General features: G+C 40.1%; 2 protein-coding genes and 1 long non-coding RNA gene across 9 annotated transcripts; all 3 read left to right on the top strand.

The window, feature by feature from the left end:
• Nucleotides 1-2,068: 2,068 nt before the first annotated feature.
• LOC135342049 (sushi, von Willebrand factor type A, EGF and pentraxin domain-containing protein 1-like) lies at nt 2,069-5,274 on the top strand. 3 transcript variants are annotated; one of them, XM_064538815.1, is made up of 9 exons: nt 2,069-2,214; nt 3,224-3,544; nt 3,596-3,874; nt 3,929-4,132; nt 4,180-4,380; nt 4,455-4,640; nt 4,708-4,818; nt 4,887-5,011; nt 5,076-5,274. In XM_064538815.1, exons 2-9 carry the CDS (start codon nt 3,238-3,240, stop codon nt 5,133-5,135), a joined length of 1,473 nt encoding a protein of 490 aa, XP_064394885.1. In that variant the 5' UTR covers nt 2,069-2,214; nt 3,224-3,237; the 3' UTR covers nt 5,136-5,274. The 3 variants fall into 3 exon arrangements, with proteins under 3 accessions (XP_064394885.1, XP_064394838.1, XP_064394963.1); XM_064538768.1 differs by lacking the exon at nt 2,069-2,214 and adding an exon at nt 2,232-2,578 and having other exon boundaries at nt 5,076-5,265; XM_064538893.1 differs by lacking the exons at nt 2,069-2,214; nt 4,708-4,818 and adding an exon at nt 2,232-2,578 and having other exon boundaries at nt 5,076-5,256.
• Nucleotides 5,275-6,014: 740 nt separating this feature from the next.
• LOC135341887 (uncharacterized) lies at nt 6,015-9,428 on the top strand. 4 transcript variants are annotated; one of them, XR_010396704.1, is made up of 5 exons: nt 6,015-7,016; nt 7,096-7,670; nt 7,742-8,283; nt 8,336-8,555; nt 8,610-9,428. It is a non-coding gene; the product is annotated as an uncharacterized LOC135341887 (long non-coding RNA). The 4 variants fall into 4 exon arrangements; XR_010396729.1 differs by having other exon boundaries at nt 6,015-7,670; nt 8,610-8,987; nt 9,073-9,428; XR_010396697.1 differs by having other exon boundaries at nt 6,015-7,670; nt 8,610-9,004; nt 9,073-9,428.
• A 2,366-nt stretch (nt 9,429-11,794) lies between these two features.
• Nucleotides 11,795-14,797, top strand: LOC135330759 (protocadherin gamma-A1-like). 2 transcript variants are annotated; one of them, XM_064525706.1, is made up of 3 exons: nt 11,795-11,950; nt 13,274-14,329; nt 14,393-14,797. In XM_064525706.1, the coding sequence occupies exons 1-3, from the start codon at nt 11,896-11,898 to the stop codon at nt 14,650-14,652; spliced, it is 1,371 nt and encodes a 456-aa protein (XP_064381776.1). In that variant the 5' UTR covers nt 11,795-11,895; the 3' UTR covers nt 14,653-14,797. The 2 variants fall into 2 exon arrangements, with proteins under 2 accessions (XP_064381776.1, XP_064381775.1); XM_064525705.1 differs by having other exon boundaries at nt 13,274-14,797.
• Nucleotides 14,798-18,002: the final 3,205 nt, after the last annotated feature.

Raw genomic sequence — 18,002 nt, 5'->3', positions numbered from 1 at the left:
AGTGCATGAAAAACAAAAAACAGCAGTGGAAGATAACGAAAGCCTAAAAATTCTACAACTATAGCTATAGAACAAAACTATTATCCAACTGAGTGGAGATACTATAATGATACCACGAGTTGCACGTATCAAACTGTATCATTTCATCATAGGAGTCAGGGTGGAGACAAGAGCAGTATAATTAACAATGCTGGAAAATCTCAGGTCTCTTGCGACTATTCAGTAATTCATTTGAATTCGAAAATCTTCTTCAGTTTCTCATTTCAAAACAACGTACAAGGTGGTACCTCATTTTCATTTTAGGATGATGTGATCCAAATTGTCTCCTTGCATGCAATTCGTGGTATGCAGCACAGTGAAGTAGGAACAGGGGGCCAGGGGCCCCCCAACATGAATATCAGCCCATGCACCCTTCCTGAGTTGGATAGGTGTTTTAACCAACCAATTGACAAGGATAAAGCATGAATTTGTAAGCAGAAATGAAGAACCGCTTTTTTTAACGCTTCTGAATGATAATACTCTTGTTTTACAGTAACATGTTTTAGCAATTCTGCTGTATATTGTTCAGAGGTAATAAGCTTGTAGCTAGGCCGCAGCTAATTATGATGTCATAATGAGGGTGTAGCTTCCTGTCTTAAAATTTCCAGAGCAGGGAGCGCCACTTGGGTAGTGCTTCGCACCCCACCCAAGTGGGCCCCTCCAACCTTTTAACTGTTCCTACTCCACTGCAGCGGCAATAGCAAATAAACCACAGTTGTTGCTGCCACTGCATGTTCTGCTACTGAATAGAGGCCACAGACGGTAACAACCCATTGTGCACTGGACGATTTGCAGCTCAGCACTTGGCTCCAGTTCTTTCCCATATTAACTTTGCAACCTTGCTCTTCATTCACATGCATATAGGTCTACATTCCAGCTGTCACTTGCTGTCTACTACTTCTACTACCTTGCTATTAACCTTGCTCTTTATCCTGGCTCTTCATGTCACATTGGCCAGAACAAACAAGCATACACGTAGGGAGTCATTCACTCCTGGGGGAGTCCCCCACACCTTAGGCAGGAATGACCGGGGGTCACTCCCACCGGGGAGTCATTCATTCCTCTGACACTGTCAGACATCAAAGTGCGTCAGGTAAAAGGGCGTGTACCAGGGGCGTTTCTAGAGATTGAAGCAGGAGGGTGCTCAAAAGTACAGAAAAAAAATGGAGCCGCGCGCATAGCGCGCGCGATTTACGCCCCCGCATTTATTGCGGCGTATCTTTCATACATCCAGCTCCTCCCCCATGCAGCCTTGCAGCAAAAAAGTACAGCACACTGCCCAAGAAAAGAACGGCTCCTACTATTCTCCTCTAGAGCTTCTCTCTTCCATTCTAGTTCTGTTACTATGTTACTAGACAAAGCATCTAGTTACAATAATTTTTCTGTGTATCTTCTTGTAAATGACAATATAATGTATAATGTTGTAGTTTGTAGCCCAGAGTAATCTATAGTACCGGTACTATAGCTCATAGTTCCCTGCTAAATACACTCAAATGGGATCTAATGCATGCATAGCGTGATAATAAGACATAATTATGAGTCAGTCATCTTGTAGGATCTCCATGCACTATTCTTCTGGGTACATCCTAGCAAACTGGTCAATCACAATGGGGATGTCCAGTCATTTTAGTGTTAGTCATTGCTTCTCAGTATCTCTCAGTGGAGCAAGAGGTGACTGGGATAGTGCAGAGGATCTATGCATGCAATTAGCATTACATAACAACATTGGAATGGCAATACTGATTGCACATGCTCAATTGGGCGTGGTCATGACTTGTAATCGTTGTGTCAATGAGATAGAGCTGCACAGTTAGCTAGCTAGCTACTGAGTGATACGATTAGTTTCATGGTTGTCTGGGAGGACAGGGGGGTGCTCAAGCCCCCCATTGTACACGCCACTGTGTACACACAAACAAACACAAACAAAACAAGACTGATTCAAGCTATAAGCGCTAATATATAGCGCTTATAACTTTAGGCGCTATATACTAGCGCTTATATCCAGAATATTGCTGACTCAGCACTTTACAACCCTAACAAAGAAACAAGTGTAGCTTCGCTTTGCAGGGTCGCCTGATTCTGGGAATTGCTCCACTCTGTACTGGACTCTATCTAGATTATACTCAGCTTGTGTCAGTTAGCTCTAGCTGTGTAGTTTGGCAAAAACGGCGATCGGTAGGTTCTGACGAAAATAAACATGATAAAAAAATTCGGTGGTTTTTTCAAGTTATTACTAGTCTCGCACCAGCCCCGATTAAAAATAGCATGTTATCGACCTAGCGTTAAAATAGAAAATATCCGGGGCTGGCTGTGCGAGACTAAGTTATTACTGCTCGGACTGGAAGCGACTTGGCCTATCTAAGTTTTCGCTGGATAATACGCCCATGGCCATCTGTTAGTGTGTGTAATTAGTTTGAATCAGTCTTGTTTTGTTTGTGCGTTACACGCCCTTTTACCTAACACACTTTGATGTCTGACGGAGTTTGGTGACTTACTCTAAAGATGTGGCGATTATTTGTCCAACTGTTACTGATTGATGGTAAGAACCGTCAGTAGTGAGTTGAGTAGCTACTGAGCCAGTATCATTATCACTAGTATAAGTATTGTCCTTTATTAATATCAGATGGTCTTTATATTAAAAGTTATGAATATCTGCTGTAGAAGGTCAACACTGTCTAAATCTAGTTGTTTTGTTGAGCATTGGTACAAAGTAAATACTGCATGTACCGTAATTGATACAGCGCGTCACCATAATTTAACCACGCCAGCATTAGCATAAATTTTGAGGCCCTAAAAGAAGCGCCTACTGTTACTGGAATAAATATTTTCTGGCGCTTATATTTGAGACATCAAGACAATCATCCTGTATCTTTGACTTCCTTCACACTTGTCTGACCCATAGCTACAGTCAATATGAATGTTGTTCAAGAGTCGGCTCACAATGGTGCAGCAAGCTAGCTAGCAGTGCTAGTGAAACTGAGTTTGACTATGCCCATTTTTTTTCACAACTTGTACTTGGGCGCCAGCTGCAAGTTTTCTTGTTCTAAAGGATATAAATTTTTTCTGGGGTTGTAATTACATCAATTACGGTTATGGTATGTCGTATACTAAGAGACATAATTAATTATATGAATCCTTATAGTCCCTGTTCACAAACTCTCCATCATTAATTGTTGTGCTCTAGGTTTAACATCAGTGATGAGTAGTCTGACTCGTGGCTACACTGGGACCCCCTGTGTTGAAGATGTGGTCTCCATCACATGCACAGTGCCTGGGGCTTTGCTGGAATGGAATGTGCCTGATCCAACTAGGGATTTAAGAGTTGATGAGACAACTGAGCTCCCATTACAACGTGATCAGTACACTGTCATATCAGTTGTATTCAATTCTACCAGTTCCATGATCACCTCCAGTTTGAGTTTCCCTGCAGTAGATGGAATCATAATTAGTTGTCTTCCTGTACTACAACCAATGTTAAGTAAAGAACTCACCATACTGACAGCAGGTGAGGCTGTATTGACGCGTTTCACAATGTTACGAATCTCTCACTTTAAAGTTGCTCCTTCACCACCAAATGGATTCAGTGACTCAATTCTTAACAGCTCAGCCAATGAAATCAGTGTATCTGTACAGTGGGACCCTCCTACTGAGACTGGTGGTAGAGATGACCTCACCTACACAGTGACAGTCTCACCTCCGACCCAGCTCTCTGCTACTGTCCTCACATCCACCTCTGTCACTGTGATTACCCAATACAATGTGGACTACACTATCAGTGTTGTGGCTACCAACTGTGCTGGGAACAGTACAACAGCTGAGTACAACTTTAGGATTAGTGAGTTGACATCGTCTTTAAACAGCACACTACACTGACCCCTCTCTTGTGCAGGTGGCTGTCCTGTGTTGACCAACCCCATGAATGGAGCGTTTGTACCAACCACCAGCAGATTGCCAGGATCCACGGTAACCATCCAGTGTGATGCTGGTTATGTGTCTCCTGTTACAATGGTGACATGTGATGATGGACTGATGTGGAGTCCAGACCCTGAGGCTATTGAGTGTACATCACTACCCACACTCCCTCCTACAAGTTGTGAGTTGAATTCTTGCTTGTATACAAACTTATTTTTTACCTCACAGCTCCAATGAACTGCACAGTTCAACTATCCTCACCACAGAACGGCACTATCAGTGATAATTCAGTACCAGCTATACCCGGTACACAAGTTACCTTCCAGTGTAACGATGGGCTGTTCCCTGAGGGGATAATGACTGCCACCTGTCTAGCTACAGGAGAGTGGGACAAAAACCCTGGGGAGATCGTCTGCAGAAACGAACCTAGTAAGTAACGTCATTGTTCGTGTGCATTCTTCATCTCGTGTACTCAGTTTCATAATCATATTCCTTGTATATAGTTTCGTGTGTCCTGCCCGCTCCTCCACTCAATGGAATATTACGCAACACCACGTCTCAGAACACTAACTTGACCGAGGGCTCAGTCATTACCTTTCAATGTGATCCTGGGTTCTCACTGGTGGGTGCAGCGACTGTTACTTGTAAGAACTCTGGTCTCTGGGAACCTGACCCGGCTCTATTAGAGTGTGAGTTCATTGATTTGTGTCTATACCTGCCTGCATGCATGTATGCTGCATAATGGCCTTTATATAGGTGTAGCAGCTCCAATTGCAACTGGTGGTGTTACTGGCGGTCTGTTAGTGGTATTACTGTTTGTCCTGGTAGTGATAACTCTCTTAGTGATTATCGTTAAGAAAAGAAAAAGTAAAAGGCAGTTTATAATTGAAAATTGATTGCGATACATTGTATTAACTCTATCTAAAATTTAATAGATAGCCAACTGTCAGGCAATGAAGCTCCAAAAGCCCCAGCTGGTCCGGTATACGAGGAAGTTGGTCTAGCAGTGACACCAGGATCACAAGACATTCAAGTGGAGTTTAATGAAGCTTATGGACAAGTGAGGACCATAAAGCTACATTATTAGATTTGTGTAATGATTATCCTACGTATATACTCTATAGACGGTAAAGCGAAACATTGAGATGCAGTCGAACCAGGCTTATAGAGAAATCAAACACTAAGTTGAATTGAACTGAACTGTTTGTTTATTTCAATTCTATGTCAACAGTTTGCTTTCACAGTTGTGTAACTTTTATGATCACAGCAGCTGGCTAAACCATGCATACAGATTGTATGGCTAAACAAGCAGCATAATTATGCTATTCCTTAATTAGCATGCAATACTGCATAATTATATAGGTCAATTTAGCAACTGCATCTTTGATCTACTGAGATACAATCTAAGATAAACCGTGCAAACACCCCATTGTAATAATTTAATACTCATGCAGATCTTGTTTAGTCACCGCATTTTTGTGTTTTAGGAGCATGCTTCTTAGTGACAGGTTTAAAGAAGTTTTTCTATAGGGAGAGTGAGCACAAAACTTTTACAATAACAAAACAGCCCTCTCTCTATAAACAAATTTGATGTGTTATTATGATGCAGTATTGTTAATTTTACAGGACCTATAAAAAAATATTGCTTATTGTTGATAACTATAGAGTGACATAAGGTGTCATGGGGCGAGCGTAAGCGTTTGAGTTTATAATGATAAAGGTTTGTCTAAGTTCACCGAAAATTAAGCATTGCATGGATCGTTGCTTTGTCTGTTCCAATATTAAGCTTGGCTTTGGTTCGCTCTAGTCAATCGATCCTGAGCCATGTATGGTTTAGAAGTACACATACCTATAATTTATCATTCTATATAATTATATAGAATTGCAACCTCTGGCTCAGTGGTATTTATATGCATGTAATGATCAGTACACCCACACTTTGCTAGCTGCATGCCCAATGGACCTCCTGACTGTCTATATAGGCCTTGGGTATAGGTTAATATTTATGCTCCAGCTAGAGACATTCATTGCTTCTTTTTCAGTTTAAAATGTAGTGCATGTACACCTCAAAATTATCAGTCAACAGTGGGGTACATACATGCATTGTGCTGTTTGGAATTAGGAATGAAACAAACTCAATTTACTGGATCAGATACAATGATCTCAGATTATCAACTAATGGTATGCATGCCTTATATAGGGCGTATTATAGATCTATATACTGTTTGGAATGAGGGATAAAACAAACTCTATTTTAATACTGACAATGAATGAAAGCACCGCAGGTGCTGAGGTCTCGGTGGATGTGCCAAACCTACATAACATAAAGCTACTAGCAGTTAATATGTAGCCTTGACACATCCACCGAGGCATCAGCACCCGCATGCATGTGTATACTCCCCGGCAGTTGAAGGACAGCCTAATACACCAGCTGGTCCTGTTTATGAAGAGTTTCAAAGAGGAATTCTCAACACTAACACCAATTAAGCTTATATGCGGACAAGTAAATAAATATTTTTTATCATTTAGTTTATGCATTGCTATAATGAGAACATGCATAATTATTGCAATATTGGTAAAAACAACTATGTTTGTTTTTATAACCCTTCTCTGTTACAATTGATGACGACATCATTATCACATGCAAGTATGCTGGATGACTTGAATGATGGTATATTAGTCACTTAACTGTAACATTAAAGTACATGCAGTCACATGACAGGATATTTGGTTGTAGATCACATGATCAGTAATTATCAACTGTCCTCACTTCTGGAAGATCATGACAGAGACAGTTTATTTTATTTTATAATAATTCAGCATATAGCATAGGATATACACAATTAGCTAGTAGCTAGATGTATAAAGTTCATCCTAAAGAAAATATTTAAACACATTGACAGTAACAATATCGTCTATATTGTACTTACTAACAAGTTTATTCCATAAAGTTACAGCGTGTGGGAAGAATGAGTATTGGTACATTGAAGTTCGAAATCTAATTGGTACCAGGGAGAGCCCATTAACTGAACAGCTATTGTAGATAATCTCTCTTCTTTCAACCGGTGGGTTGGGAAAGTCTATCATGTCATGTAAAATTTTGTACAAGTGGCACATTCTTGCAACTACTCTTCTTGTCTCCAGACTTGTAAGGCCAGATGCTGACAGCAGTTCTCCCTGCCACTGACCCAGACACACTCTCATGGCAAATCTCTGTACTTTTTCCAGGTTTTCTATATGGAAATGTATTACTAGTTACACTATAGACATTAAAGGCTATAGTCTAGGTCGACTCTGTATGTTACAATTCAGTAACTAATACCATTCAATAGTGAAGGCTACAAAACGTCACAATTATAGCAATTAATGGTTGCATGCAGGTATGATACCGTTTGTGCTGGGTGGTTTGACACGTGACTACACTGGGACTTCCTGTGTTGGAGATGTGGTCTCACCCACTTGCACACTGTCTGTGTCTGTGATTGATGGTGCTCTGTTGGAATGGGATGTGCCTGATGCAACTAGGGAGATAAGACTTAGTAGTACGACCCTACTACCAATCCTACAAGATCAGTACACAGTCATATCAGCGATATTTGATTCCACAAGTTCAATGATCACCTCCAGTTTGCGTTTCCCTGCAGCACAGGATACCACTATTGGTTGCTTTCCTGTGTTACAGGTGGAGTTGAGGGAAGAACTCACTATAATGACAGCAAGTGAGGATTAATTGAGGCTTTTTACAATCTCTTTTTTGAATTGAGGCTTTTTACAATCTCTTATTTTACAGTTTCTACTTCACCACCAACTGGGTTTATAGTATCTCCACTTTGAGCAGCTCAGCCAATGATGTTAATGTATCTGTTGGTTGGGACCCTCCTACTGAGACTGGTGGTAGAGATGACCTCACCTATATACAGTGACCATCTCACCTCCGGCCCAGCTCTCTGCAACTGTCCTCACATCCACCTCTGTCACTGTGATTGCTCAATACAATATGGACTACACTGTCAGTGTTGTGGCTACCAATTGTGCTGGGAACAGTATACAATCGCTGAGTACAACTTCAGAATTGGAACGTGATTTGCATAGCAATTTTGTGGATAGTTCCCTAGCTCTCATGCAGGTGGCTGTCCTGTTCTGAAAGGCCCATGAATGGAGCCTTTGGACCAGTCTCCAGCAGATTGCCAGGATCAACAATAACTATTCAGTGTGACGCTGGGTATGTATCTGTTGTTACGATGGTGACATGTGAGGGTACACTGATATGGAGTCCGAATCCTGACACTTTTGAGTGTAGATTACTAATCACCTCGTCTCCTCCCACACCTCGTAAGTTAATTTCTTCATCGTGCATGAATTAATTGTTGCATCTCTATAATAGCCCCTCCAATGAACTGCAAGGCTCCACTATCCCCACCACATAATGGCACCATCAGTGATCATTCGTGCTAGATCAGTACCAACTCTACCCGGTACACAAGTGACCTTCGAATTCCAGTGTGACAATGGACTCTTTCCTGAGGAGATAATGAGTGCCACCTGTCTAACTACAGGAGAGTGGGACAATAAACCAGGGGAGATCGTCTGCAGAAATGAATCTAGTAAGCTATTTTAGAATTACTTGTGTACATGAAATTCTTCGCACACCTCTATAGTTTCCTGTATCCTGCCTGCCCCCTCCACTCAATGGAGCATTACTCATTAACTTGTAGAACATTAACTCAATCGTGGGCTCTGTCCTTACCATCCAATGTGATCCTGATTTCTTACTGGTGGGTGCAGCGACTTCACTTGTAACAACTCTGGTCTCTGGGATCCTGACCTGGCTCTATTGGAGTGTATAAGTTCATTGCCTCAATAATTATCTACATGCATGCCATGCCCCTATATATAATACACAATACATGCAGATATGGCAAAAACTGGTGGAAACGTTGCTGCTCTAGCTGGAGATTTTGTCGGTGCTATAGTGGTAGTACTGATTGTCTTGGTGCTGATAGTTCTCTTATTAACTATCACCAAACAAACTAAAAGTGAGGGCAACTAACGGGTGCACAAAATCACACTTATGTTGTACACTTATATATGTTGTACATGCATGATTTGGTCGCTCAACAGAAAGCGAACTGTCAGGCAATGAAGTTTCAATAGCCCCAGCTGGTCCAGTATATATGAGGAAGTTGGTCTAGCAACAGCACAAAGAGTACAAGACATTCAAGTGGAGTCTAATGAAGCTTATGGACAAGTGAGAAAATGGAAGTAATAAAGATTTGCTTGTCCTACCCTAGACGGCAAAGCAAAACATTGAGTTGAAGTTTAACCAGGCATGGAGAAATCAGATACATGAGTAGCTAGTGATGGAACGTATATTCGACGACGTTTGTTTATCAATAATTATGGTGCCATTGTATTGTCAACAGCTTTCACTGTTATTTTTGAATGTATCCTTATGAACACAACATCTGCATGGTTCTACATACGCAAGCAGCATTGCTATTCCTTATAGCAGTGACTTCTGCAAACTACATGCTATAGTCAAAAATTTAGCAACTGTCAATTAAAACGATACTCTGACATGTCAAATCAAAAAATGGTATAGATCGATGCAGCCATATCTGTATAATGATAATAAAATGTAGTATAGTATTCGTAATTATACGTATAAGTATATGTAACTATAATTGCTGATTATAAGCATAAAATTATAATAGATGATATAGACTGTCTGACTGACGTCACTCTATATATGCATCTATGCTACACATTAAAATAATGATGTGAACCATTGCTATGATTGGCGGGGAATGCAAAAGCATGGAAGCAATGAAGTGGGAAAGAGCCATGCATGCATAGGAATAATTAGCAAATTACATTAGGCTAACTAAGATTAGGCACATTTTTGGGTGAGAATGTAATTATGCATGACAGCATTGATATTGTCTATTGTACTGTGCATGCTTGTGGTTTGTGTGCACTTAAGTGCATTTATAGTGAGAGGTGCTTTTACACAAAATATAATTGCACATAATAATAATTATGTAGAGTCTTTTACACATTTTACATGTTAGGTAAAGATCATTAACTCAACAAATAGTGTGTCCTAATAGCCACTAGGGCTTGGCTTTCTATTACTATTCTCAAAAAGTCAGCCTATTATTCCAGTTTGGTGTACCCATTATTCCAGTTTAAAGACATCAATTTATTTGTAGATGTATTGATAGCACTACCTGAGGTAGCCTCATTCCCATGCAGCCTCGTTGTCTCTAGCCAACTTCGTTCTATTTAAAAAAATCGGCACGGGACCGAGGCTATACCTGAGGTAGCATTTATACAGAAAAATTGCATGAAATATAATCCTCTTAGTCTAGTGCCAAAAGAGAAAATATATATACTCCTGCCTAGTGGCTATATATAGTGCTTACAGCCCTACTTAATACAGTAATAGATGTCTATCTAGCTACATTATAAGATTAGAAATTAGTTCTATCAGACTCGGAGGGTAAAATTATTCTGATTTAGTGCCCTCAATTTTATGCTAGTTGCTAGAAGTCTCCCTGCTAGCATAATTTGCCAAGCCCTAATCTAATGGCCACCACTGAAGACTGTGATATAAATAGCAAGTCTGGTCCCATGTATCACATCTGTTGCTACAGCAAACACTTTCCCCCGTTAAAGTGCATGTGATTTATCACTCAATATAATAATAGCCATGCAGGTGATAGTGTGTGTCATGGTGAGTTGAATATTCCTAGCTTGTACTGTTTATTGTATTGTGTTTGTAACAGGAGACTATACTGAATACTGTACTGAATGAAAGCACCGCAGGTGCAATGCCTCGGTGGAGGTGCCAAAGCTACATAACATATAGCTAGCTAGCTTTTATACACACATTATTTTTTTTATCATGAATAATTTTGCTGCATGCGGGAAACTCAAATAGTGGGTAATGATCGACCATGATTGTTGTTAAAAACGATGCCAAAAGTTCAAGTCTAAAATTAATGCCGCCGCCGCGGCAAGTCAGCAGAGCCTTGCAGCTAGCTCTTCTCACTCTGCAGCTACCAATAGCTAGCGTTCTAGTGCAGAGCTAACTACTAAGTAGAGTAGCAACACTCGGTGAACACATTTTGCTACGGACTCTTCTGAAAAGACTGCAATGGCATTCCAAGTAAGTAAAACTAGGCATAACTCGAGAACAAAGCTTTATTTTGCACATCCAACCATTGCAAGCCAAGAAAACATAACTAGAAGCCTATAGAAACTCTTATTTGCACTTCATTGATCCTTGAGCAGCTGAAATAGTCTACACACACAGACACACAAACACACTACTGTATACCTCGCTTGCGCATGCGCACCGAGGCATAATGATTCTCGCTAAATATCACTATGTTACCTCGCCCGATTGCACGTGCAGATTTCTGCAACAAGCTCTCACCCACTGACCTCAATTTTGGCCCCTTTTCCTCATTAGTAACCCAACCCAGCCACAACCAATATTATTGCGAAACTTCTCCCCTTTTGCAAGCAACGGTCGGAACATGCAGCTCTGTAGCGAAGATCCTCAGCTACTTTCCAAATAATGTACTTTAAGAATTGCCGAAAACAAGGCGAGGGGCATGGCCCCCCCCTCGATTAGACTATAGTGACTGAGTGTTTTCCTTTTACGTAGTTATCACCCCCCTGCCACCCCTATTTCTCCGCCCCTGTACTCTGGTTTGAGAGACCGTTATTGGGTGCACTTAATATCACTTTAAATTTCAAAGGTAGAAAGTGTCCCTTCAAACACATTTTTGTGCAGTCTAAATCTGGCCACGCCCACCTTTTGTCAATTGATAAAGCCTTTGCTAAGTTTGGTTTAGATCTATAGAGATCCAACTAGGTTTTCAACCACCACAACAAGAAGCACAAGAGCACAAGAGCACAAGAGGAACTCCATTCATGGATACCATGTCAATTCTTTTTACTGAAGTCATCCTCATCTCAATATTGCTAGGTGATTGATAATTTCTGATGTTAATGTAGTAGGGTAGACATATCTGCAATGAAATTCAGTTGGCTCGAGGTTAACGTGATTAACACTGAGTGTTGCACGTTTGCCTCGCAATTGTGCATTACATAACCCATCCGAGTTCACCAGCATTAAAACACATAATTTTGGCACACGATGGCAAGTTTATTATGGTTGGTCTTCTTTAAGGGTGGCTATAATTATACTAAGAGAGGTTCCACTGTATCAGCAAATGATTGCATCAATCATTGTATATAGGGCTAAGTATATTGTAGCAGACATTTTCAGTAGGTGTGATTGCTATAATTTAATTATGCAAGAGTATAGATAAAAAAAAAAGAAGAGTGTTGATCTAAACAAAAACTGTATACAATAACTGTATACAATATAATGTCACGCGCAGTTCATGAGCTACGCATGACGCATGCATGTTGTTTGTGCAAGCTTGCTGATCCATTAAAGCAACTGACAAAATTGTTAACTATGAGCAAAGACTTAGAGTGCAAATTAAAAGAGGATAAACTCGACTATTTGTCTGATTATTGTGTAGAGATTGAAGTGATGTTCCCTATATCAGTGCAGTGCGCAGTGAGCAGCTTGAATTACTATAGCTTTAGCCTAGAAACACCCATGCAGTGGTGGATCTAGGATTCTTGTATAGGGGTCCAGTGAAAAGCAGGGCTCAAGCGGGGCAAGGACTCTGCATTTTACCTAAAAAAAAGGTCATCACTTCTATGAAACAGTCAGCATGCGCTGAAGGTTTATAGCTTTTTAGTAACTATAGAACTGCACAAACAGAGCTTTGCAAGACGTAGGAGAACTAACAGTAAGTGATAAGTGAATATGAAAGCTTGTAATAAAGGAAAAACTTGATAACTATCTGCTTAAGCCTCCCACTCACTTATGTTTATGAATCAACCACTGTAAGGTCAGGAGGGTGCTTGAACACCCTCTGCTACCTGCTAGATCTGCCCCTGTAACACGATGCCATTGTTCTCAACTATCAAAAAAAACATCATAGTTAACATATATATATATTTTATCCCATTTGAGTCATGTTATATACCTTGTGCACAATTTGTGTGTAGAGCTATCAATCGGTAGTTCGACACTCGTCTACTCTTGATAGTGCATATTATACATCCTCACATTTTGAGAACTTCCAACTAAACCAAAATTCAGTATAGCTATGAATTTCAACTCACCTTTCCATTCCACGTCATTATGTTAAAGGCTGTTTATTCTTTATTGATAATCATATTCACTATTGCATGCAAAGTACTACTGTTATGTCATACACTTTTGCAGGTTCCCAGTGCCTCCAGTTCAATGTGCTGAACACTGGAAACGTGTATCAGTTTTCTTCTCCTGAAAACACTGGTAATAATGGGGAATCGCTTGGTACTGTGACATGTACTGAGAATGGTGGTGCTAGTCTTGCTGGTCCTGTTACATATGCAATACTACAGCCAGTATCCGTACCATTTGTTTTTGATAGTAGCTCTGGAATTCTTAGCCTTCAAAATGAGGAAATTTTGGACTACGAACAAACCCAACAGTACATATTTGACGTATCCTGTTCTTATGATTCTGATTCGTCTATCAATGCAACAGCTAGTGTCACGTTCTTAGTTGGACCTGTGAACGAGTTTAAACCTGTTTTCAGTGATGTCTCCCTTCAAGTTAGCATCTCAGAGCTAACCCCATTTGGTATGGTCTTAGTAGCAAGAGATTCTTCTGGTACTAGACAATACACTGTGAGTGATGAGGATAGCGGACCAGATGGAGTACTACGATTCTTACCAAGTTCAGCAAACCCACCAGAGCTTAATCAAGATTTCAGTTTGAGTATGGATGGCTCGCTAATTCTAACTCAAACAATTGAACTTGATTCCGGAGTTACCTCAGTTAGACGTGTGACTTACCAAATAAGGGTTTGTGATGGAAACCGTGTGGAAGCAGATTGCCCATCTTTAGATGTTGTATTACTTATTAGATCAGACAACGACAATCTTCCGATGTTTGAGCAAGACAAGTACACTGTTACCGTATCTGAGTCAGTCCCCATTGGTACTAGTTTGATTACTGTGGTGTGTACTGATGCTGACCGCAATGGTGTGGGAGAATTTAGTGGTATTACTGTTGGAGAGCCCAATGCTCCAGTACTCATACCTAATGAGAGAAACGGAACCGTTTTTCTCCAAGAAAATCTTGATTTTGAGAATTCTCCTGTTGTTACAGCTACTTTAGTTTGCCTTGATAGTGGTGGCTTACAAGATATTGCAATGCTGATGATTACAATAATACCAGATGTAAGTGAAGAGACGTCCAGTAGTACTAACACTGAAGGAATTGTCTCCGGAGGCAAGTGTATAATTATAATGAATACATGTATTCATGTATGTACATTGAACCACCAATATACAGCTCAACCTTCCCCCCTGGTATTCACTGATACTGACCTTGGTCTAGCTGTTTCCGTTAGCGTGGTTGTTACAGCAGCTTTTTTCATGACCATCGGATTCCTCACTGGACTCCTAGTAACGCATCTTTGCTCTCTTAAGAAGGCAGCTGAAGGACAAGCTAACATAGGACCCACTTCACCAACTAGTCCTGTTTATGAGGAGGTGTCACCCAAAGAGGTTGAACTCACCACTAACCAGGCATATGAATCAGTCAGACTGTAGGAATTGTCAGTGAGCTTTTATATGGTGTAGTTAACTATAGATAGTTTTGATTTAGTCCCAGGCATACTTGGTGTCAACAGTATAGTTATAATTATAGCGTTATACGTACCTAGCTTGTTTCGGGGAATTGGGTTTTTCAGGTGATCGCCAGTATTGTGTTGTTGCATAAATTAATGTTCACACCTCACACAACCCGTACCAATACAAACTGAACTGTGTACAGCCTATTTAGTTTAAATAATTATGTTGGCATAAGAAAGAGTACACGTATATAGAGTACATGCATATAGTGTTAGTATGATGCACGAGGAATACGGTAAAGCTGACTGTGTGTGTGCATGTGTGTGTGTGTACGTATATTCCAGCTTTAGCTGCTCAATGGTTGCAATGCAATGAAAACTTCTAGGCTTCTAGCCACGTTCTCTTGAGTTTTGATTTGCAAACTTATAATATAATAAATTATTATAAGCTTTGTTCTCGAGTTATGGATAATTTTACAGTTATACTGTGAAGGTTGTTTGAGTCTCTTCAGAACCGTTCCTAGCATCCTCTACTCGCTATTCAAGTTATATGAGTTAGCCATAGCTATTTGTCAGCTAAAATAGTTGCAAAGCTGTACTGTAAAAAGCTGCAGCTTTGCAAAGTTATAACCTACATGTATTGCAGATACACCCCTTTTCTGCGCATGCGCATTCAATCCCACGTGTGAGATTCTGACAGAATACTTTTCTTTCCTCATCAGGTTCCAAAACACTGCTGTCCATGCACAAGTATTTCAGCCACAAAACACTACAATGCATGCTACCATGTAGATACACAACTCTTTCTATAGTGTATAATGGACGTATTTTGTCAACAATTAATTTATACAAATCTTCATAACACTATATGGAGCGAAACAAAATACGTATGCTGAGAGGCATTAGCACAGCGAAAACTTGCAACATTCATATTAAAATGGTAGGGCATTAAAATGTTAATTTATTAATACCCGATAATTATATTGATAATGCTGTCCAAAGAAAATAGGATGTCTAACTTAGCAAACAAAAATGCAAAGATTACAATGCTTATAGTGAAGAAGAGCTCACAAATGCATGGCTGATTCATTGGAGTGTGGCTGTACAATAAGTAGCAAAAGTCCACAATAAAAGAGAGTATATCAAAGTTAACCTTTTATCAAAATTAATGTGTTCGGAAAATAACGTGACTTCCTTCCTGCCTGAAAGGCGTGCTCAATTAATGACAATTTGGCAATAACCTTATTGCCTCGAGCCTGGCATGCAAGTGGTGCATGGATCCATGCAGGTGCTCGATTCGTCATGCACTTATAGTTACTTCTAAATACATGCACAAGGTAATGATACGTTCTCTATTTTATGGGCTCTCTTGGTAATAAATGAGTGGGAGGAAAAGAATGCACGGGTGAGATTATCTTCTTGAGATTCCAGGCTATGGTATATTAATTAGTCATCATGATTTGTTTATGGTTAGTGGCCATGCATGCATGTCCAATGGAAAGAGTCATGTTCATCTAGTTCTGGATGCATTTGTGATTCGGTTCAACAGCTAGCCAACTGTCACTAGCTGTCAACCATTGAAATCCAAACCGGGTCACGTGACTGTGTCAATGATCAGACAGCAAATGGAGTCAAAGGTCAAATGTCATTGGTATCCACCGTCACGCCCACTAAAACATTTGACCTTTGACCCCAGTGGCGTGACCTCATTTTCTGTCGAATCGCACACTTTCGATCTGTTGTGCAACTGTCATGCAAGCATGGTCATGTACAGATACGCGAGTGACTCAGCAGAAATAATTGCTGCATCTATGTGACTCTCAGCATATCCCACTACAGAAGAACGGTAGGTTGTGTCTGATGATCGATTTTTTTGTCTGTTCTTACCGTTTATCAGACACTAGCACATTTTCAGCTCTTGAAGACTTAGTAGTTGATATTTATCAATTCTTTTTTGTATACATTCATAGTAACACATGCTTGATCAGATGGTGCAAAAAAATTTTTTTATCACTGCATGTTTCCTTAGAATGAGTGTCTGAACATGCATTGTGTCTGAATACTAGATGCCTTCCTCTAGCTACCTCGTTCTCTATACATGCATGAATTAGGTAAACAGATAGTCAATGTCTAGTATAGTCCATTACCCCCCCCCCCACACACACACACACACACATCTACAGCCCCTATACTCCCTCAAACACACTACCGTATACCTCGCTTGCGCATGCACCGAATTGTTTTGTCAAAACATAATATAGACCATAGGAAACCACATGTATGCTTTTGTAAATGTGTGTGCACCTTCATTCAACCATCATTGACAAGTTTACAATATCCATTGGGCAAGTTCTCACATCAGAGGATAGCATATCACTTTCAATTTAGCAGACAAACTAACAACTGTGTGCGCTGTAAGCAAGACAAGATCTGGCAAGACAAAAACAGGCCGACGTGTTTGCAAGACCTAGCTTAGTCCCAATGTTTACCATGCATGCACTGCATGTTCACACAGCATTACCGGTAAACAGTTACTCTGGATACACAATTATAGGAGCTAGATATAATGTTTTCAGACGACAACATCCACACCATTAGCATCTTGTATACTCTTGACTGTTGATTATATCAGACGAGATTGTGCAATGCGTGAGGAAAGATTTTTTTTTATGAAGAATCAGTCGATGAATAATTCAAATTTATATAGTAATAACACTGTCGCCTATAGTATATGGTTAGAGGTTGCTGATCTGAAACCTTATACACGTCCCTGAGAGCAGTTGGTACGGCAACTGTTAGATAAGTCTTATTGTATGACAGCTATAATTATAGCATGCATGATGGGAACAATATTCACGAGAGTATTCTCATAGGCCTGAAACCACATTATATTACACAGGACGCCATCCACCCACTAAATTACATTCGGTATGCTTGGTGTGGTAAGTTATGGAGACAGAGTTTTTGATTGCAAATAACCATGGCAACTGAAGCAATATAAAAAAATCTCATGCACCGTTGTTAACAACCTAATCAGCCAGATAGTTTAGCATTGAAAAACCATACACATGCAGCTATAATTTTCTTATACGTACAGAGTGTAATAATGTATATAATTATATATATCATGGCACAAATTAATGGTACAGACAAGTAAATTTACTGAGTACTCGACAGTATATCAAGTTACTGGAAGCATATAGGCGTTTGTAATACGATATAACAGGCCAGGCACCTAGGTGTCCCAAATGAATAGTTTCAAATGCGCGCAAATAAGCCCTCAAAAAAACCACCTCTGTCAAAAACTGGTCCCCTAAAATTATTATAATC

This window comes from Halichondria panicea, chromosome 1 (genome assembly GCF_963675165.1).
Source record: "Halichondria panicea chromosome 1, odHalPani1.1, whole genome shotgun sequence".
NCBI lineage: Eukaryota > Metazoa > Porifera > Demospongiae > Suberitida > Halichondriidae > Halichondria > Halichondria panicea.
This window is presented reverse-complemented; position numbering and strand designations above follow the sequence as displayed.